The sequence below is a fragment of the Hippichthys cyanospilos genome, chromosome 6, assembly GCF_059441005.1.
Source record: "Hippichthys cyanospilos isolate Australia breed blue-spotted pipefish chromosome 6, RoL_Hcya_1.0, whole genome shotgun sequence".
Classification (NCBI taxonomy): domain Eukaryota; kingdom Metazoa; phylum Chordata; class Actinopteri; order Syngnathiformes; family Syngnathidae; genus Hippichthys; species Hippichthys cyanospilos.
In genome coordinates, this window is record NC_142374.1 from 25954729 (window position 1) to 25975591 (window position 20863).

Consider the following 20863-nt stretch of genomic DNA (forward strand, 5'->3'; position numbering starts at 1 on the left):
TGTAGCCATTCCTTCAGAAGGTTTTCCCTGGCAAAAGCGAACCATTCTTACGAACGATGAGACAACTGAAAAGCAGAAGTTGAAAAAGAGTCTCCCCGAGGAGGCCACGTCCACCCGAAGCGCACTGGGGCCAACTTTGCTAACGGCCCACACGTTTGAGAGTGTCAAGTGTCCGAACTCAAATAAATAATCGAACATGACTGATGAACGAATGTTCGTTCGAAACGTCACGTCGTCCATTGCGCAAGCCGAGCTGTCAGAACGGCTTGTAGTACACCCGTTAGCCGATAGAGGGTGCCGTTCGTTGAGCTAGCCGCCGCTGTCATTGAGCGTCGGGCGCAGCTCACTTGATTGTTGTTGTCGGTAGTAGCGCGGAAAGCAATTACGTCGCTGGGTTTTTTCGGAGCAAGGGCTGTCTTGTAAGCCGGCTCGACGAGTCCCCGTTCGGCCCGTTAGCCGCCACTGAGCTAAGCGGCGCGCGAGACGACGAATGGACCGAAGACGCGTCGGCTCCCAAGGTAAGCACAACAATTGCCTCTTTTGATCTAACGTCAGCCGTTGTCGCCCTTAGCCGCAATGCTAACGGCGGCCGTTTTGTCGTTAGCGGCCGAGGACGCTAACCGCGCCCGTCCCGGTTCGGATTGGCCGAGTCGCAGCTGAAAGGACGTTACGAAGCACCTCCGCGTACGCCGTCTTTTGTCTTTGAATCCCCCCCTCCGGGAAAGGCTAAACACTTCGCGCCCCCCACTCGTGCGGCGGCTGACTATACGATCATCATCTAGAAAAAGGGTACGGTGTTCTTTTTAACTTGGACAAAAATGACAGTAACGACGCGAATCGACTTTGAATAAACGTTTTCCCTTTACTCGCTTTATTCGGCTTACAGGTTAGTCTGAAGCAGACGAAAATGACATCAAAGTGCCCGAAATAAATTGCCCTCGTTACACTTCAACCGGCTCTCGATTCCGGATGTGGGTCGATTGTTGACGCATTGTCTTGTTTCCTTTCTGCAGAAATAAATTGCCGTTGTTACAGTCCAACCGGCTCTCGATTCCAGATGTGGGTCGATTGTTGACGTATTCCCTGTTTCCTTACTGCAGATTCGTCACAGTTTACGTAGAAACGGATTAACCGCCTAACTCCCGTTCATCAATAAACACGCGAAACACAGCAACTCCTTGGCAGTTTCCAATTATCTGCAGGAAAATGTAAACATCGTAAAAATCTATAACTAAAAAAAATAGTCCCATGGCATTCTTTGTGAACGACGGTGTCGTCCTAAAAGTCAGTGGCGGAGAACTCAACTCAGCTATATCGGACTAAAAACAAATCTTCAGACGTGCCAATAGAGGTCAAGATGAACACGCATGACAGGCGGCGCCTTCATTATGATAGTGATTTTCTTATCATTCAGTAGGCTATATATTTATTCATTCACACAGCAAAGCATTTCTTCATTGCGAGCATTAATATTTTGTAGCAAATGTATAATCACTATACAACTATTCTAACAATAATTCTAATTATAATAATTATTCTAACCTCGGTTCAGCAGATACTGCGTGACTTGGCGCGGGGCAAGTTGACATTTTTTTTTCCTAACCTCCATCCGAGAATGGCCACTCCACAAAAGAAGATTCTGTTCCGGCGAGTTTGATACTTGCAAGTCCTCCAAGGCAGAAATCTCATGCGATCACACGTGATGTCCCCCCCAAAAATGAAGCCATTATGATGCGGAATGGAGCTGCGCTATCAAAGCGAGTTCCAAACGGGGGTGTTCCGGGCAGTAGACGGGCCTTTGGCGAGAGGTGCTATCTTTTTATCCATTCATTTTCTATCTGTTTTAGACGTTTCTGTCCTTCGACACGCCCGGTTCAAATAATAATGATGTGGATCCTTATCACGCGGATGTCCCGCACCTGAACGGGCGCGCGCGCAATACTTGGTGTTGTTCTGGGATCGCGGAAGATGGCGTAAACTCCCAGGGTGCAAAGGCGGACGTGACAGGAGGAAAGACAGCGCTCAGTCACCCACAACTAAAAGACGGCAGAGCCGCCCGGCGCCCTTTGTTGCGGCCTACTGGGTCAGAGCGTTCACTCCAGTAATACGTCGTGCGCGTCTGGTGCGGGAAGCCTCGGAGCCGGCGTGTCACTCGGAGCGCTTCCCGCAAATTCAATCGATTGATAATAAATCCATCAATTCGGCATTTGGAGGGTTCACTCGGTCGTCAAATCAGGCGAAGGCGTCACTCGGTTGAGCCGCAACCCAATCTTAGTGGGACAAAAAGCAGCCAATCCAATTGTAACGCCTTGAGGTCACACGCTGCCGAATGACGTCGCGCCGTTGCGAGTCGCATCCCGTCACGAGGGCCTGCGACATTCCTGGGATGGGGCGGCGGTATACCGAGGCGCCCCTCGCGCGGCTATTATGCGGTCAGCTCTCACTCGGGCTGACTTCCCGTCGCCCGCTTCCTCTTTCCCTCGCGCTGTTTCTTGCACGCTCGTGTCCACTTGCAAATCCGCGCCAGACGAATGCGCGTTCGCCCCTTGGAAGCCGGCGGGCCGGCTACCTTGTGGCCATGTGCTTTGCTTGGCCTTTGGCATGTTGCCAACTCTCTCATTTGACTTGATCATATGCTCGCTATCTCCAAAACGCTTCACAGCAAAGGCCGGTTAAAATAACTGTTAAAATTGGAGCGAAACATATTTGACTTCGATCATATAAAAAGCGCACGCCGAATCACGTTACGGTGCCAAATCGTGCGGAAGAGGATTAGGAGCGGTGGAGAAGCGGAGGGAAAAAGAGAAACGGGCAGGATCCTCGGAGTGATAATTGGCATTTTAAAGTCCGAGATCTCACGACGCTGAAACACCCCACCAAAAAGTGGTTCCGTTCTAAAGCCGGGTAACGTTAGCGAGAACAAGTGTGCCGGGCGTAGTGCGGAGCAGGAGCCAGAGCTGATTCCCGCCTTGATTTTGTCCTGCAGGCGGCGCACTTGCAGCGGCCCCCCATGGCGGCGTACGACGAGGACATAGCCAAGAACCCCTTCTTCGTGGCCCTGGAGAAGCTCAGGCCGGACCTGTGCGCCCGCGTGGCCCAGCTGCACGGCATCGTAAGAACCTGCTTTCACGGCCCCCCCCCCCTCCCCTTTTTTTTTAGCTTTTCCGTGTCATGAACTCGTCACGCTTCTGTCCGGATAGAATCTCGCCTTTGCGACGGGGGCCGCGGGCGGTCCTCGTATTAGCTTTCGGCCTGCATGTTTTTCCCCAATCGGGCTCCCTTATGGACACGCTTTCCAGGCCCCGGGAGTCGCCCCGGGCCGCCGGCTCCGTTAGCTTGTTGCTACGTACGCAGGTCCTGGTTCCGCGCTGCGGGAGTCTCGACGGCGGCGCGGTGTCGGAACTTCACTTCGAGAGCTACGTGCTTCAGCCCGCGGCGGACGCGTACCGGACGGCCGACGGAAAGGTGCCCTTTTTCGTATCGCGCTCAAAAAGAAAACGAAAAAAACCCTCAACCTCACCCGTTCCTCGCAGGAGGTCCGGATCCAGGACAGGCAGGTCCTGTTTGGGTCGGGCCCGCCGCCGGTCCCCATCCTGTTTGAGGAAACCTTCTACAACGAGAAGGAAGAGAGCTACAGCATCTTGTGCATCTCCGAGCCGGCGGAAACGGCCGGGCGCGGGCCGCGCCCGGCGGACGCGGCGCCGGCGGCCTACCGCCTGAGGAGCCTGGACGAGGTCAAGGAGTTCCTGGGCCGCCACTGTGCCAAGCTGGACAAACTCATCGCGAACTTCTGTCAGGCCTTCAAGGAGCACGACGGGAAGGGACTCCGGCACCACATAGTAGGACGCGCACGCTTCCGCTCCTCCGTGCGCGCGTGACACGAGCCTAGCTGCGCCGCGCCCATATCCGCGCGTGATGTTTCGGCCGCATGGCTGGAGGACGCCGATAGATCCGTCCCCTACATGCATGCGTCACGCGCGTCGTACCTTTCCCCGCGGGGCCTGAAGCGTTTGACGCTCACCGGCGACTTTCGGTTTGTTCTAACCACGTGACGCCTTTGTGACGTCAGGACTCGGCCCGAGGCCTGTACGCGCGGTGTCTTCAGTGCCTGCTGCGAGACGCTCGCCTGGTAAGTACGGACGCAAAAAGCGCCTCCCTTTGCGCGCCGTCAGACAAAGGTCCGCTTCGCTTCTGATTTCTATGGTCCAAATCACGCGGGATCGATGATTTCCTCGATCCAAAACGGATCTCAGCTACGTAAGCGACTGGGCCGAAAAGGTTAACGGGGCGGGACGTCTTCATTCGCCGATCCGGCGGATGACGTCGCGCCCAACGAGCGCCCAAAAGTTGCATAACGTGCAAAATGCGGGCCCGTCTGCGGCCGGCCGGCCGGTCGGATCGGTCGGAAGTTAGCAGCTGAGCTGTCCCCGTTTCCTTGATGGTGTCGCACTGTGTTCAGAAGGGCCCGGCCGAGCAAGAGCTCCAAATGAGTCTTCTCAAACAAGCGGTGGAGGTAACGACGACGGCGAGGAACCCCGGCCGGGCCGGCTGACCAACGAGCGCTCTCTTTGCGTCAGGTCTACGTCCATCACGGCATCCACCCGCTCATCTTCGACGCGGTGGCCACGCTGGAAGCCGGCCAGGTGAGCGTCGCCCGGCGCCGCCCGCGCGCACCGCGGCTGACGCCTCGCCCCGCAGGACGCCGCCTTCAATAAGATGACCAGGAGTCTTCACGAGCTGCAGCACGAGGACGCGGGCGTCAAAGCGCACTTCAGGTGGGCGCCTCCTTCCGACGCGCGTCGGGAGACGGGTACTTTCCTCTAGTTTGGCCGGGCTCCCTTTCCAGGTCCGGCCGGCGACCTTAACGTTCCGAAGAAATCCCCTTTTGCGCGTCGCCCCGGCACATTTTGTGCCGGACGGCCGCTCACGTCTCGCGCTTGTTCTTTCAGCGTCAACTTGCCCCGCGCCAAACGGGAGCTGAGTCAACTCAACCGCCGGACGTCGCCGCTGCTCAAGCTGCTTTGCCTGCGCGGGGCGGCTTCGGCCGCCACCCGCGCGCCGTCCTCGGCAGGTAGCGCCTTCGACTCCGGACTTTGAGCGTCCCGGCGCGCTCGTCCGTCGGAACGCGCTAAGCGGCTTCGTCGAGCGGGGCCCGAGCGCTCCGTCCGACGTCCCCGCGGACGGAAGGTTCGCGTCCCCTCGGACTCGGCGCCACCTCTTTCGAGAGGAGGGCGGAAACCGGGCGCCCGCTCTCCTCGGCGCCTCGTCTTGTATTTTTGCGCGCGGCGGTTGACGCGCTCCCGCGGCTGTTTTGCAGCCGGCGCGGAAGCGGCGAGCGCCGATGACCTGCTGCCCGTCGTCGTCTACCTGCTGGTCAAGGCGGAAATCCCCAACTGGTGAGTCCCGAGGGCGGCGCCGACGCAGGCGGGACGTGAGCCGTGCGCGTTTGCAGGATGGCCAACCTGAGCTACGTGAGGAACTTCTGCTTCAGCCGCTCCGCCAAAGACGAGCTGAGTTACTGCCTGAGCACCTTCGAGGCGGCCGTCGAGTACGTCGGCCGCGGGAAGCTGCGCCGCGCGCTGGCGGCGCGTGGCCCGCGCCGGGTCCGGGCCCGCCGCGAGGCGACGGACGAGGCGCCGACGAGAGCGGACGCGGCCTCCGCCGCCGTCGGCCGTTTGCTGGAGGTCGGCGACGCGACCTTCCGCCTTCCCCGCCTTTCGCCTAACCCCAACCAACCCCAAGCCCAACCCCGTGCGCAGCACGTGGCCGACGGGAAGGAGGCGGAGGTGGAGCGTCTGCTGAGCCCGAAGCCGAGGCGAGAGGACGCGCGGCCGTGCCACCCCCTGTGCTCCTGCCACCTCTGCGACCTCCGGCTCTCCGGGTCGGTCTTTCGGCCGCTCGGGGTCGGCCAAACGCTTTGGGCGCGCCCGTGACCTCGGCCTCCGCCCCCGTTTCCAGGAAGCCGGACGACCCGTCGGCGGTCACGGCGGCCTCCAGGGACGAGCGAGGGCACACGCCCCTGCACGTCGCCGCCATCTGCGGTCAGCGCCGTCATCTCTTTGAAAGCCGTCGCGCGCGACCGCCATCCTTTCCGTCCCGAGCAACGTACGGGTGGGATTATTCGGCTTCGGAACAAATTGGGAAAAGCCCGCGCTGGGACGCATTCGCCCGGGCGGGAGAAACGAAACAAACGTCAGGAAACGGAGCCAAGAAGCCGCTCGTTTGCACGCGACGGTCAATTGGATTCTTTGGTCGGAAGGAGCTCCGCACGCGAGATTGCTGTGACGCGTGTGTGCGTTTAGGTCGGGCGCAGCTGATCGACCTCCTGATGTCCAAAGGCGCGTCGGTGAACGCCGCGGATGACCGCGCGCTCACGCCGCTGCACCTGGCCTGCCAAAAGGGATACCAGGGAGTGGCGGTACGCGCGCCTGCGTGCCGAGCGCCTATCTGAGATCATACGAAGAAGCGGAAAAAGAAGAACGGCGTGCGTGTGTGTGTGTGCGCGCGCAGCTGCTGCTGTTGCATTACCAGGCGGACGCCGACGCCCGGGACGACGACGGCAACACGCCGCTGCACCTGGCGTGCGCGCACGGCCACGAGGACGTGAGTGGCGCTCCTTTTACCGTCTGGCAAAACGACTGGAAAGACCTCGCTTTCCTTTGGGAAATTTTGCGAGGCCGCGGCCTTTTTCCGCTCGGGGATGACGGTCGCCGCTACGGTGCCGGCTTTATTGAAAGCGAGCGCATCTGGAAACAAAATCCTGGAAATCGAACACGAGAAACGGACCCAATTCAATTATGATCGGAAAGTGAAGGCGGCGCGCTCACGCGGACGTCGCCCTTGTGTGGAGCGGCTCGCTCGGCGGACCGGCTTGACAAGGCGCTGTCGCTGTTTTGCGCGTGCGTGCGTGTGTGTGTGTGTGTGCGTGCGCGCCTCAGTGCGTGAAGGCGCTGGTCTACTACGACTCGCAAAGGTGCCGCTTGGACGCGGGCAACGACAAGGGCGACACGCCGCTGCACCTGGCGTCTCGCTGGGGCTACGAGGCCATCGTCCGCGCGCTGCTGGAGAACGGCGCCAGCGTGCGCGCGCTCAACAATGACCTGCGCACGCCCTCCCAATGCGCCCTCAACTCCAAGGTCAGTGTGTGCGCGTGCGCGTGTGTGTGGGGGCGGGGCTCCCAAACACTTGCCAGTAGATGGCGCCAAAGTCATAGCGTCACTTTCAGAAAAAAAGATCTCCCTCTGTCACTACTGTGCGCTTCTTTCAAACGGGCGTCGGCTGCGGTGGTAGCGGTCGGCCGTACGACATTGCGCCGCACGTCAAAAATAAGAATAAAAGGGAACGCCCCTCGGCCAAACAACAGTCGCTTGTGAGTCGCAGGTGCTGGCCTTGCTGCGGAGGAAGGAGGAGCGGCGGCAGGGCCGCGGGAACGACGGCGCTCAGGTGAGGCCGAGCCGGCCGGTCCCCCGTCGGACGTCGGAGCGCGCCGGCCGGCGCTCGTCCACGTCCAGCGGGGCCTCGTCCTCGCCGGGCCCCCGGCTCCCGGCCGACGGGGCGGCGCCGCAACATCGGCAGGTGATGCCCGTCCGCCGGCGCCCGGCAGAGCGCCTTCCCGGCTGAGACGCCGCCGTCCGCGTGCTCTTGGCAGGTGGAGAAGCTGCTGCGGGCCGTGGCCGACGCCGACGTGCAAATGGTGACGGCGGCGCGGCGCGGCGCTCCGCTTTTCTTTTTTTTTTTCCATCTCTCCCTCTGCCAGGCTCGCTCTCCCTTTTCTCAGTTCTTCCGGCGCGCACGCAACGGCTCTCTCGCGTCTCCTTTGGTTGTCGCTTGCCCCTTTTTGCTTTGCTTTGTCATTTTGAATTCATGCCGTCTTCCCCCTCGGCCGCGTGGTCCCGCCTCCTCTCTTGTCGCAGGTGCGCTATCTGCTGGAGTGGACGGACGAGGACGAGGCGGGCGCCCCGTCTCAGGCGTCCCTCTGCCACCCTCTGTGTCAATGCGCCGCGTGCGCGCCGGCCCACAAGGTCAAGCGCGCAAAGCGGGGACGCGTCTCGCGCTTTTGCCGCAAGCAAAAGTGAAAAAGTGCAAATGTTTGCGCAGGCGGCAGCCGCCCCGTGCGGCGCGTTGCGCGCGAGTAGCGCGGACGCGGACGGCGTGACCCCCCTGCACGTGTCGTGCACGTACGGCCACGTGGAGCTCACCTCGCTGCTGCTGCGCGGCGGCGCCGACGTCGACGCGCGCACCGAGCGCAAGGCCACGCCCCTTCACCTGGCCAGCCAGAACGACCATCGGCGGGTGGCCGAGCTGCTGCTGGAGCGCAACGCCAAGCTCAACAAGAAAGACGGCCGCGGCAACACGGCCCTGATACACGCCTGTCTCCGCGGCAACCTGGACACGGCCGCCGCCCTGATCCAGGTAGTCCGGCCCCCGTCGTCACGGAGACGTGAAAGAAAAGGCGAGACGCCCGTTAGCGGCGAAAGTCCTCGCCGTTGCTCGGCGGCGCGGGAGTCGGCCCCTTTTCCTTCCTTGAGGAAGCGGAGCGGGGCGCTGACGCTTGAAGCTTCTTTTTTCTCTCTCCCCCTCTCCCTCTCCAGAGCGAGGCGCTGGTGAACGCCCGCAACCGTCAGGGTAGCACGGCGCTGCACTGCGCCGTGCGGGCCGGCCACCGGGCCCTGGTGGAGATGCTGCTGCGGGCCGGGGCCTCCCCGCACCTGCGCGACAAAAAGCAGCGCACGCCGCTGGACGCCGCGTACCGGCGGGGCGGCAAGGTGACCGTCCCGGCTTTTGTCCCGCCCGGCCCGGCCCCACCCTCCGCCTTTTCCCTCCCCCAGAACGCCGAGATCGTGCGAGCGCTGCAGAAAGCGGCGGGACTTTCCCCGGACGCCGAGCCCATCAAACCGCTTTCCGTGCCCAAAGGCGCTCTGGGTAAGCCGCGCCTTTCCGGGCTCGTCCGGGGCTCCGTAGCAGTGTCTTCCCCTGAGAAAATCTCTTTTTGGCCTTTTGTGTGCGTGTGCGTGTGCGTGTGCGTGCTCGTGCGCGCAGCTCACTCCCTGGTTCAGCGTCTGAGACTCAACGATCCGGCCCGCCGCGAGTCGGACGCGGGCGGCAGGTTGTCACCTCGTCCCGGCCTCCCTCCTTGACCCGCCGTGGCCCGCGTCCCCTGTGCTCTTTCTTCAGGACCCGGCGGACCGAGGAGAGTTCCCGCAGCCCGTGTCGGCGCCGGGCCGCGACCGAGCAGGTGCGTCTCGTCTCGTCTCGCCTCGCGCGCGCTACGCCGACGCCTGGTCTTTGAGAAGAAGGCTTCCTCTCAAACAAAACGCTCGAGGTCGTCCTCGCCGAGCCGCGGCTTTCCCTTTTCGCCGCCGAGGGCCGCCTTTTAGCCGCGCCGCGTGATTTCGAGGGACGCTCTTCACGCACGCTTGCGAGCCGCGGCGACGAGCCCGGGATCCGACGTGTGCGCGCACGCTTGCAGAAGAGCCCCGACGGCAGCGGGCGGCGACCGAAGGCGACCGAAGGCGCCCCTCGCTCCGGGGGGCGGGGCCTGTCCCGCCGGGGGGCGCCCGACTCGGGAGAGGAAGCGCCGGAGCCGCCCGTCGACGTGCGCGCGTGGAGCAGAAGCGGGCGCCGGGACCGCGACGACCTCTCGCCGACCCCCTTCGCGATCGCCTCCTCGTTATCGGAGGGGCCGACTCCGCGCGCGGCCGCCGTCGGAGACGGCGGAACGCTCGACGCGCCCCGCATCGGAGGCGCGCCCGACATCGAAGACGCAAGTCTCACCCGTGAACTCGGTGAAAGGCCCGACTCGGGTCAAACGCCCCGCATCCGTAGCGCGGCCGTTTTCGGGGGCGCGCCACGCATGGAAGACGTGACCTTCTGCCGCGCCGCGACCCACATCAAAGCCCCGGTCCCGGACATTCCCGCCGACCCGCCCCTCTGCCGGGACATGTCTCACATCATGCACGCGCCCGCGCGCGGGACGTGACCCGCGCGCCGGGAACGGACGCCCAAAACCCTCACGCGCAAAGGAAAGGCAGCGGCGCGGGATGGGGGGACGGGGCAAGGGGTGGGCCCCTCTGGCCGACGGACACCTCAGCTTTTGGCCAAGGTGAAAGGTCGGCCCGGTACGGGCCTAAAAAAGAAGATTTTTCATCACGGGAGGGAACGTGCGTATGACTGTCTTCTGCGAAAAATACGATTTTTGCTCTTTGGAAAGGTTTTCATGTCACTTTTTTCAACGCGGACAATAAAAAGGGGCGGGCGCTGACGTCACCTGCGCTTTGCGCGGACCAATCCTTCTTCCCCCGGGCCCTTATCGCGGCGCCCGCGTCTGGCGGGCAGCTCGGCCTTCCCAGGCCGCTTAATGATTGGCGGCGCGCCGGTTTGGCCGGGTCGCTTAACGTTTGGCGACGCTCGTCGGGACATGAAGCTCCGCGCGCTGGTCTGGCTTCTCGCGGTGTTTTGGGGCCCGGGGGCGCGCGGCGGCCCCCTGAGCGGCCCCCGCCCCAACATGACCGACCAGGAGCTCTTCTGGGGCGCCGACCAGTACGACTTCTCGGTGGTTCTGCCCGCCGCCGGCGCCGACTGCTTCTGGCACTTTGCCCACCGCGGCGAGAAGTTCTACCTCAGCTTCACGGTGAGACGCCGCGCGTGGCGCTTTTGGACGAATTCAAAAAAAAAAAAAATTGCCGTCGCTTTTCCACTCGGCGTCACGGCGTGAGAGTTCCAAGCTCGTATCCCGCAAGCGGAACTAGCGGAAAGCAAAAACGTGAGCGCGCCGGTGACCGCTTGCAGGTGCAGTGGGTGACGGGCGTGGGCCACGACCGCCACCTGTCGGTGACGGTCAACGCTCCCGGCGGCCTCCTGCTCGCCACCGTGGACGACGCCGACGGACAAGTGGAGCTGGACGCCGGCGAGACCGGTACGCTCCAAAGGCACCCGATTGACGCGTCCGATGCGCGTCGCTTCCCCAAAAGAAAGCCGTCGCCGTCGTCGTCTTTCGCTGCTTTTGGCCGGCGCGTAATGGCCTTTTCGCGCGCGCGTCAGGCTTCTACCAGATGTGTCTGAGCAACTTCCACAACCGCTTCGGCAGCATGCAGGTGGCCCTCGGCTTCGGCGTGTACTACGAGCGCGCCCCCGAGAGGCCGCGAGACGCCGCCGCCGCCGCCGCCGCCGGGCGCAAGCTCAACCACACGCTCGGCGTCATCGAGGTCCGCTCCGTCCCAGCGGTCGCGGGCCCGATGACGTCGCCGCACCGCACCGACCTCCTTTTGCGGGCTTTGTTCGCAGGCGTCGGCGCGGCGGGTGGAGAACGCCGCCTTCCACATGTTCCGCCACTACAACGCGGGGCGCCAGCGCCGCGGCGCCGACCGCTTCCTGCTGGCGTCCAAGCGGCGGCGCGTGGGCCGCTGCTCGGCCGCCCTGGCCCTGCTCGTGGTGCTGGCGGGCTATCTGCAGCTGCGCTTCCTCAAGAGCCTCTTCGAGCCGCGCCGGCGCCCCGAAGACGGCGAGCCGCGCCCCCGCTGACCTCGGGCGCCCCGCTATACCGACGTGTGCAAACGTTGTCGCTTGTGGCCGAACGATGGCACGCTCCACCCCTAGAGGGCGCGATGGAGCTGAGCGTCCACCGCATGCCGCGCGTTCCACGCAACTCGCAAATAAAGTTCCGCCCCCCCAAGAAAAGAAGGTCGTTGCCATTGTGTTGGAAAGTCGGCGGGTTGCATTTGCTTTCGCTTTCAGGCGGAAGCGGTCGGACGGGCGGAGGCCTGAACGCCACGCGCGGCGCATCCGCGTGCCACTCGCTCGTCTGGTCTGGCCTGGTCTGGTCTGGTCTGGTCCGGTCCCGTCTCGTCCCGTCTCCTTTGGGGGCGCGCGCGACAGACAAGGTGACGTTTCCTTTTTCTGCTACTTTGGTTGAACTCCGTCAGCGCGACGTTGGCACCTTTGCTCGCTTCCGAGGTCGACTGCGTTCCGCCGTCCTAACTTGAACGCCGTCGTACCTTCCGAGCCGTCCTTCCGGGTCGGCGCGCCCGGGGGATTTTTGCGCCCCTTGGAACGGGGCCGCCGACAACAAATTGCGAGACGTGCGGGGCCAGCTGATTTTGGCGAAGTGCGAGGGCGGCCCGACGAAGGCATTCCGGGACGCCGGAAGGACCGGAGAAATGATGCGAGCGAGCGCCTCGCGTCACCGGTTTTTCCACCCGCGAAGCTTTCGTCCCAGCCATTTTTTCCTCGGGCCGCGCCAGACGCGCCTTGACTCGCGCCCCTCGGGCTCCCTCTTTCGGCGCCGCGCGACCTTTGACTCCATGTGTTGTCACGGCAGGCCCCCGCGGGAACAAAGCGAGCCGGCGACATGACGGAGGTGAGTGGCGGCGCTTTGGGCCTCGTCTCGCTTCCTGTCAAGCTCTCGTTCTCTCCCGCGAGTTAAGCCTAACTGGAGCGCGTCTCGGAAAAGCGAGGCGTCTCCTTTGCTTTGTCTTCTAAGCCTGTCGCTTAAGTGGTGAGGTGAAGCGTCCGTCGTGTGTCTTAACAGCAAGCGCCCGGGCTCTCTCTAAAGTGTGTCTCCGTGGCGTCCGTCGCTGGGATTTCCCTCTGTACTTTGAAGGCCGCACAGCAAGCATCTGTCGTGTCGCGGCGACAAAAAGTTTCTATTGTGTCTTTGACCTACCGCGTGCGTACGTCGGGCGCGTGCGTCGGTTCCCTTGGAGGTTCGGGCGTACGCGGCGAGCGTGTCGTCGAGCCGACCGCCTTTGAAAGGTAAGCGCCGTGTCCCGACGGGGCGTTTAACACTGCCTTCTGTCGGTCAGCTGTTGCTGTCCAGCGCAGAGTACGTCCTGGGCTTGTGCGTGGAGGTGTACAAAATGGCGCAGACGGCCAAGTCCAACAAGGCCCTGTGCCAGCAGGTGGGCGAGCGCGTGCGCACCTTGGAGAAGCTGGTGCAGAGCGTCAAGCGGCGGCCCGAGAACGCCACGCCCGACGTCAAGGACGCCCTGACGGAGCTGGCCCGCAGTCTGAAGAGCGCCACCGAGCTGATGGGCAAGGTTTCCAAAGCCAACGCCGTGGTCAGATTCCTCGCCTCCGGCAGCAACGAGTCCAAGTTCCAGGAGGTCAGCCAGAAGCTCAACGAGGACGTGCAGCTGCTGTCCGTGGCTCTTCAGATCAGCCACGGCGAGGCCCTCAGGGACGGCCTGAGGAGCGTCGCCGCCCGGCGCGGGGCGGCCGAGGCCCGCCCGCTCGCCCCCCTCCGCCGCGAGCCCGTCCTACGGCCGCCCGGCGCCGCCGCCCCCCGGGGAGGGGCCGCCCCCGACGGGGGTCGGGAGGCCGCGCCGCCCGATTCCACCTCCATCGTCGCCAAGCTACTTTTGGCCGCGTACGAGGCGCCCGTCGCCGCCGCGTCTGAGACGGAGGTGGCCGCCAAGACCGAGGCGCTCGTCCCGAGGTGTTACGACGTCCCGCTACGCAAAGCCGAGGCGCCCGTCCCCGAGCGGCGTTTGCGGCCGCCGGCCTTTCCCGCCCCCGCGCCGACGCCGGTCTTGTCGGCCGTCACCGCGGCGCCGCCCGCGCCGGCGCCGTCGCCCGCACCCCCATTCGCGCCGGTCATGTCACCCGTCACCGTGGTGTCGCCCGTCCCCGCGTTCGCTTACCCGCCGGTGTCCCCGCTCCCCGTGCTCCTCCATCCTATGCCGATGCTCTACCAGCTCCCGGCGGGCACGGTGACCTCCGCCGTGGTCGGTTTCAATCGGCCTCCCTCTCAAGCCGCCCTGAACCTGGCCCGGTCGCACGCCTCCGCGCCTCCTATGTTTGTCAACGGCATTACTCACACGTCCGTCACTCAAACGCGCCGTTACTAACTTGCCGGGTGACGGCGGGGTGAAGGCGAAGCGGCGTTGGGCCGTGCCGGTACCGCGTCAACCGATCCGCTCGGACTTTGGCCGACGCGCAATAAAGCTCGGACGAGCTCCCGTATATCAGAGACGCGCGCCTTCTTCATTTTCGCAGCTTAATGCCCGGGTCTCGTCCGGGAGCGGGAGGCCTTCGGCCGGGCCGCTGCTACGGCCACCCGCGCCAAACGCGCCGTCCGCGGTCCCGGTGTCTGTCGAGGAAATCGCCGAAAGAAGACCAGGACAAGCCTAGCTGCTAAGCGGCAAAAAGAGGAACTCAAGAGGATTGACTTTTCTATGCCGGGCGAAGGGAAAAAGCTTGGGCCAATGAACTCGGGGGTTTTCCGGCGCTAATTGGACCGCCCGGCCGCCCCTCCTGGCTTTCATTGAGCAAAAGCATAGCAGGTTACAAGACGCGACAAAAGGGCCCGGCTCACGCTTCGGTGCGTCAACAGCTCTATCCGAGGACAGGCTCAAAATGAACTAGGGTTGCATAAATGGCTAACAATCAAATGAGCGCGTAATGATAACAACCTAATATATGATTCCCTGCGGCGTCGTCCGGGGCGGCGCTCCACCCGCGGAGTCAGATGTCCAAAACAAATGCCCAAAAGACGCCGCTTGTTTTTTTTGGACTTATCTCTAGTCCGGGAACTCACCGGTCTCAGTAAGTCTCGGGCCCCCTGACCCCGACCCCAAGCCTAGCCTTTATTATCGTGACACCTGCACGAGAACGAGGTCTGACATTTTGACTTACCGATCGAGAACCGCCCGACAAAAAAAATAGGTGATGTTTGACGTTAAAAGCATCAAGGAATGTTTGCGCGCTCGTTCGTTTGCCAACGGCGAGGACGATTGCGCCGAGGCTTTTTGTCTTGCATCGACCCCCCCACCCCCCACCCCCCAAAAAAGAGTAGTGAAACCACTCAAGAGCAGTGTAAAGTGATGAGCGTGCCTCCTCCTCCCAGGCGCAGCTTCGGAAGGGCGTCGCCGGCCGGCGTACCGATGCCACAATTATGTCGCCCTCGGGTGATTTCCCGCGCCGCTTCCCGCTCGACCGGTACCGGGGTCGACGAGCGACAGGCCGGTCTCGGCTCTTCAAACTTTCATTTCTCTACGGAAGGCGACGCGCCGATTCCAACACCCGAGATGTCGGCGCGGTGACGTTTGCGCGAACGCCGCCTTGGCCATGGAAAAAAAGTGGGAAAAAGATTCGATTCGGGCAAACTCCGCTCACGTCGGTTCGAGCTTCGTCGGAAAAAAAGCCGCTCTCTTCCTCAACCCCTTCTTCCCTTTGTCTTCCATCCCGAACCCCCCAGGACGACACCACGTGACCATCTGCTCACCCAGACGCGCGGTCAGGGGTGGCCAAACCCTCACCCCCTACTGTCTTTTCTGTATCGCGACGGGCAAAAAACATTCTACCTGCGATCGATAGTCTCTAGAGTGCCTATTAAAAATGTCCACGCTGACCCTGTTCGAGCGCGCGTTTCGCATGAAACGCAAACGTCAACGCGGATTCGCGTGTGTGCCGCGCGCCCCCTCTAGCGGCTAGCGACGTAAGGACAGATTCACGTTTCCCGTCTTTGCTGCCGACGTAAGCGGAAACGCACAAGAGCCCGGGATAATTTCACTTCCGGGCGTGCCCGAGCGGTCCACTTTTCGGTACTTTGGATGCTTTTTGCACTGCGCCCCGGCGCGACCGGCGACTTGCCTCCGTCCAGCGGGCTCGCCGAGTCTTGAGCTGAAAAGAGCCGCCGAGAATCGTCCGCCGGTAAGCGAAGGAGACGGCCGCTAGCTAGCGGCGAACACTTTGCAGGTACCGCCGAGGCTCGAGCGAACGGTCGCGCTTCGCAACCTGCGGATTCGCCTCTTTTATCGCCGCTCCGTCGATCGTTGCGCCCGGCCCATAATAGGGAAAATGGATTGACTTGTTGACGGCGTGCCGCCTGGCCCGGGAGCCTGCCTTTCCTTCCTCCAAAGTCTTTTCTCGAAGATCAAACGAAAATAGAAAAGAAAAGAAAAGAAAAGCGCAAGGTCTAATCGCGGGATGCCCGCACTCTTCACTCATGCGAGCTACTTCCAATTTGATCGACCTGCTTTCCGTCTCGGTCTACGTCAAATCCATCCGTCCGTTCTCTCTAGCCCCTCACGGCTCCTCACGTGGTTCGTTGGCTTGCCTTCGGGCGGTATGCGGGGACGCCCTGCGCACAGGGACCGAACGGCACTCGCGCGCCCGATCACGCCTTAGGACGAGTCCCGGTGTCCGATACATCCGTCGTGCGTGTTCTTTGGAACGTGGGAGGGAACCCGCTCGGGCGCGGGGAGAACGTGCCAACCCCGCAAGGGGAGACCGGAGCCATGCGCCGCCCGCGACCGTATGCGAAACGTACTTACACGTTCAATATTCGCCGGCGTATCCGCACGAACCCCGCATGCGGTGAGGCAGAGGTTTTCCTTTGTTTGTTTTTTCCAAAAAGATGGAGGAATAGCGGTGACCGGTTTGACGCTGAAGCGCCGCTCGCGTTTAACGGGGAAGCCCGGGCCGAAGGGAGCGAAATTTGAACCGGGCCCGCCTCGGGGTACAGCTCGCGCGTCGCGCGCAGGTGAAGCCGAGCGAGAGAGGTCCCAGCGACGCCGTCCGAGCTCACGACGAGCGCGCCATCCAACGCGGCCTCCGCTCCGAAATCCCAATGTAGTGCGGCTGACTCTCCGTGCGCTCTTCAGATGGAAGGCGCCGAGGCGGAGCCGCTCCGGGACGCCGCCGCCGAAGATGAGGAGGCGGGGGCGCGGGTGGCCTTCCCGCTCGGGCTCCTTTCCAGCCGGGGGAGGACGGGCCGAGGAGGAGCGGCCGCGCGGTCGCCGTCGCCCGCGCGCGGGGTCAGGTCGGTGGAACCGTCGGACCGTTCGCCCCCGTAGCGGATGCCGAAAGCCCCTCGAACGAACAATCGGCTTTCTCCCAACGGCCCCCTTCCCGTTCCTCCCTTGACGGGAAACGCTAACCGTTTGACAGAGGGGCGAGAAGGTCGCGGCGCGACAAACGTGCGTCCCTCGCGGCTCGCCGCAGGCGCGAGCGCTTCTCCGGCCAGACGGCGGCGCCGGCGCCTTCCCGAGGCTTCTCCGACTTTGCGCCGCGAGCGGCCGGCGGGGCCGAGCCGCCCCCCGACGGCGCCGGGGCCGAGCCGCCCCCCGACGGCGCCGGGGCCGAGCCGCCCCCCGACGGCGCCGGGGCCGAGCCGCCCCCCGACGGCGCCGAGCCGCCCCCCGACGGCGCCCGGGACGACCTTTCCGACGAGGGAGGGCGGACCGAAGCGGCGCCTTCCGCGCTCCGGCCGGCCTCGCCCGCTCCCCCGCATCCCCGCGGCTCCGACCGGAACGTGCCCGCCGGTGGGTGCTCTTTCTGACTGGGAGGGTTAGGGTTAGGGCGCTTTTCCTTCCCTTCAGCTCTTCTTTTCATGTTCACTTGCAGACGGTCAGGGAGAAGGAGGAGGAGAAGAGGCGGCGGGAGAAACAGACGGCGACGACGGCCCTTCCGATGCGCAGGTTAGACCGCGGCGGAAAAAGGCGGGTGCCGGCGTTCCGATGGGACGTCCGGGTACCCGGCGGGTTCTGCGGATGGGGACGCGATTTTTGTCCAGTGACCGCAAACTGAGGCCCGCTTTGCGTTTTGTAACGGCTCCCGACACGTGAAAACAACAAAAAGACAGGGTCCGTAAATTGTCGGGGAAAAAGGGGGTTGCCACGCACCTAACCGCTACCGAAAGTACTCATTTGCATTTCCGAATGTGCCGCGAAACAATCAAAACAGTCATCCGATCTCTTGAGCAAAGACAATGGGCGTTGAAAACACTCCGCTTTGTGCGCCGTTGTCCTCGCTCGGGACTGCGTTTTCCTCCCGCGGCCCACCCCGAAAGCACCGAACGGAGGCCGTCGCTCGGACGGAGGACGATCGCTCGGCGTCTGTCTGTTAAGGCCGGGGAATGGGCGCAGGAAAGGCAAAATGAGAATCGCGATGCGGGCGGGGGTGAAAATGTGTCGCCCCTGCGCTTTCAGCCGCCCGCCCGGCAGGGCGAGGAGGGCGACGCCGACACGTGCAGCATCTGCTTGGAGGCGTGGACGGCGGCGGGCGAGCATCGCGTGGCCGCCCTGCGCTGCGGACATCTTTTCGGCTCGGCCTGCGTCTTGAGGTGGCTGGCCTCGCAGGGCTCCGCCGCCAAATGCCCGCAGGTCGGTGGCGTCGGCGCGGGTCGGGGCGCGGGGGTCGGAGGCTCAGAAGTCCGCCTCTGCCGCCTCAGTGCAACAAGAAGGCCAAGCGCTCGGACGTGGTCCTCCTCTACGCCCCCAAGCTGAGAGCCGTGGACAACGGTCAGCAGGAGAGCCTCAAGAGGTCCCTGGAGGAGGAGCGGTCCCTGAGGAGGACGGCCGAGCTGGAATCGGCTCACTGCAAACTCAAGCTGCAGGCGGTCGCCGGCAAGTACGACCAAGCCCGACGGGAGCTGCAGGTCGGGACGCCCCCTCCGGAGTCCGAGCCGAGCCGAGCCCCGGCCGGACGCCTGACTTTTTCGTCCCCCGACGGCAGGAGCTCCGAGCTCAGGCCGCGAGCTCGGCCGCCGGCGCCTCGTCCCGCCCCCCTCCGCTGGCTTTTCCCGGCTCCCGGCTCTCGGCGCCGTACGGTTTCCACGAGGCCGCGCTGGTGTCCGACAGCGGGGGCTGCCGGGTTTTGGCCCACTGCCGACGGCTCGGCTGCCTGCTGGCTTCCAAGCCGTCGCCGCACGGCGCCCTCGTGTCGGGTAGGACCGCGCCGGCCTCGCGCCGGCCTCGCGCCGGCCTCGCGCCGGCCTCGCGCCGGCCTCGCCGGGCCTCGCGCCGGCCTCGCCGCGCGCTCAGGCGTCCGTGTGTGCGCGCGCGGCAGGCTGGGGCGTGAAGAAGATGAGCCTGGCCCGCCTCAGGTCCGGCCAGTACATCCCCATCCACCGCGGCCACGTCCGAGCCATGTGCTTGAACGGGCAGGGCGACGGGATGCTGCTCTCCGCGTCGCTGGACAAAACCCTCAAACTCACCAGGTGAGCCCGCCGTTCCGTTCCGGGGCCGCGATCGCCGCCGGCAAAAGTGACGACGTCATTCAGGAAGAGCGGGAAAAGAGTCGGCGAAAACGGCAAATCCCGCGTCCCAAATCTCGCTTTGGCATTCAACTCGCCCTTTGTTTTCCCCCTTCCCCGCAGCCTGCCGACTAACGCGGTGGTGCAGTCGTACGACGCGGGCAAGCCGGTGTGGAGTTGCTGCTGGTGCCTGGACAATCCCAACTACTTCTACGCCGGTCTCAACGACGGCTCCATCCTGCTCTACGACATCCGAGACACCGCCGCCCACGTGCAGGAGCTCCGGCCGCTGAACTCTCGGTACCGTAGGCCCTTCTCTCTTTTGCTCCCGCTTTTTCTCTTCCCCGCTCGGCGGTTCATTTCAAGAGCCCCACGTGAGATGGCGCCCGGGCGCGTTCCAGGCCGGTACCGGCACCGGCGCGCTTTCGAGGTTTCCGGCCGGTCATGGCTCTCGCGCCGAGCCCGCCGATCGTTCGGGAGGACGTAAACCCGGAACAGATGCGGGACGGGCCGGGGGCCGGCTTCGGACGCGCCCGACGTAGCCCGTTCTAACGGGAGCCGGCGAGCGGCGGCGTGGAAACGTGGCGGCTTTTCCGCGGCGATCTCGGGTCGGTCCCAACCAGCCCGAACGCCGACGTGGCGCTTTCAGGGCCCCGGTGGTGTCGCTGTGCTACATCCCCCGCGCGGCCTCCGACTCCTTCCCGTGCGGCGGCCTGATCGCCGGCACGCTGGAGGCCGGCGGCTTCTTCTGGGAGCGGCTGGACGACGGCGAGCACGAGTCGCACGTCCTGCCGCTGGAGGTGGGAAGCTGCACCGACATCCAGGTGGAGACGGAGAGCCGACACTGCCTGGTCACGTACCGCGCCGGTGAGCCCCGCCCGCCCGCCCGCCTTTGCGCTTCCCGTCTGGGGAAAGCGGGCCAAAAAAGTCAGCGGCGTGGCTTTTCCGCGCCCAGGCCGCTCCCACCCGACCGTGCGCTGCGTCCTGATGGCGCTGACCCGGGAGCCGCGGCCGGACGCCGGCTCGCCCGCCTGCTCCTGCTCGCCCGTGCAGACCTTCAACGCCGGCTCCTCCTGCAGCATCCTCAACAAGAACGCCATCTTCGCCGGTCCGCACGGAGGCGGAGCTCTGGTGTGCGCCGGCGACGAAGCCACGCAGTCCGCCGTGGTACGTACGGCCGCCGCGCTCGGTGAGGCGCGTTGCGACGGGGGGGCCGCCAAAACCATTGGCGCCTGTGACCGCGCAGGTGTGGGAGGCGTCCAGCGGCGCCCTCCTGCAGAGGCTTCCGGCGGACCTGACCGTGGTGGACATCGCGCCGCTGGCCGTCGACGGCGAGCACTTCCTGGCCGCGCTGACGCAAAAGATGGTGAAACTCTACAAGTGGAAGTGAGAAGGCGCAAAGACGCCGGCCAATCGGGCAGCCTTGAACAAGAAGCCGCCGCTATTCCGAGGCGGGAGGGGACTCCGGACTCTTTCCACCGCTTGAAATGTTTGTCGTTAACCGTGTGGACTTCGGACTAGAACCGACGTTTCTTTTATACGTGTCATGACGTTGCCGTGTCTTTCGAGTGAATTAAAAAGTTACCACGTTTGTCGGTCCGGGGTGGCGTGAACTGTGCGACAAAGCGGAAAAAAAAACTCCATCTAGGTCCTGTCTGGGTAACTGGCACTGCATTAGGCGCGCTTGATGTATTGGTTTCCAAAAGCGACTGAAGAAGTTTGGCCCATGAATGTGACGACAGTCAGAGATGGGGAAACCAGTTCCAGAGAGGGGGGTTTTCATGAACCTGCCAGTTAAGTGGACGCACCTGTGGCCGAAGCCGAACCGCCGCGACTTTTACTTTCCGTTCCTGAAATTCCCATCTTTGATGACGGTCAAGAGATTTAGGA

At 63.7% G+C, this 20863-nt stretch overlaps 3 protein-coding genes and 1 long non-coding RNA gene across 8 annotated transcripts; 3 read left to right on the forward strand and 1 right to left on the reverse strand.

Moving 5' to 3' along the window:
* ankrd27 (ankyrin repeat domain 27 (VPS9 domain)) lies at window positions 1–10266 on the forward strand. 5 transcript variants are annotated; one of them, XM_088418213.1, is made up of 26 exons: window positions 1–518; window positions 605–789; window positions 2987–3112; window positions 3355–3465; window positions 3534–3839; window positions 4070–4129; window positions 4460–4513; window positions 4578–4643; window positions 4699–4775; window positions 4950–5071; window positions 5318–5396; window positions 5453–5684; window positions 5760–5881; window positions 5959–6041; window positions 6303–6418; window positions 6511–6603; window positions 6939–7136; window positions 7381–7575; window positions 7649–7693; window positions 7914–8021; window positions 8098–8412; window positions 8592–8765; window positions 8829–8922; window positions 9040–9106; window positions 9175–9235; window positions 9470–10266. In XM_088418213.1, the coding sequence occupies exons 3-26, from the start codon at window positions 3011–3013 to the stop codon at window positions 9977–9979; spliced, it is 3390 nt and encodes a 1129-aa protein (XP_088274339.1). In that variant the 5' UTR covers window positions 1–518; window positions 605–789; window positions 2987–3010; the 3' UTR covers window positions 9980–10266. The 5 variants fall into 5 exon arrangements, with proteins under 5 accessions (XP_088274339.1, XP_088274338.1, XP_088274341.1 ...); XM_088418212.1 differs by lacking the exon at window positions 605–789; XM_088418215.1 differs by lacking the exon at window positions 605–789 and having other exon boundaries at window positions 9473–10266.
* Window positions 851–1702, reverse strand: LOC148423045 (uncharacterized). The gene is made up of 2 exons (XR_015866001.1): window positions 1543–1702; window positions 851–1196 (listed from the first exon to the last, which is right to left on the reverse strand). It is a non-coding gene; the product is annotated as an uncharacterized LOC148423045 (long non-coding RNA).
* LOC148423046 (uncharacterized) lies at window positions 10174–13966 on the forward strand (the record flags this gene model as incomplete). Its single annotated transcript, XM_088418245.1, has 6 exons — window positions 10174–10630; window positions 10789–10915; window positions 11041–11204; window positions 11284–11879; window positions 12317–12355; window positions 12801–13966. Coding segments are annotated over 6 exons (2427 nt in total), but the record flags the coding sequence as incomplete, so codon positions are not given.
* A 1477-nt stretch (window positions 13967–15443) lies between these two features.
* On the forward strand, window positions 15444–20564 carry rfwd3 (ring finger and WD repeat domain 3). Its single transcript, XM_088418242.1, has 12 exons — window positions 15444–15648; window positions 16602–16759; window positions 16888–17261; window positions 17344–17417; window positions 17928–18101; window positions 18170–18376; window positions 18454–18664; window positions 18787–18937; window positions 19097–19273; window positions 19623–19840; window positions 19929–20140; window positions 20220–20564. The coding sequence occupies exons 2-12, from the start codon at window positions 16602–16604 to the stop codon at window positions 20361–20363; spliced, it is 2100 nt and encodes a 699-aa protein (XP_088274368.1). The 5' UTR covers window positions 15444–15648; the 3' UTR covers window positions 20364–20564.
* Window positions 20565–20863: the final 299 nt, after the last annotated feature.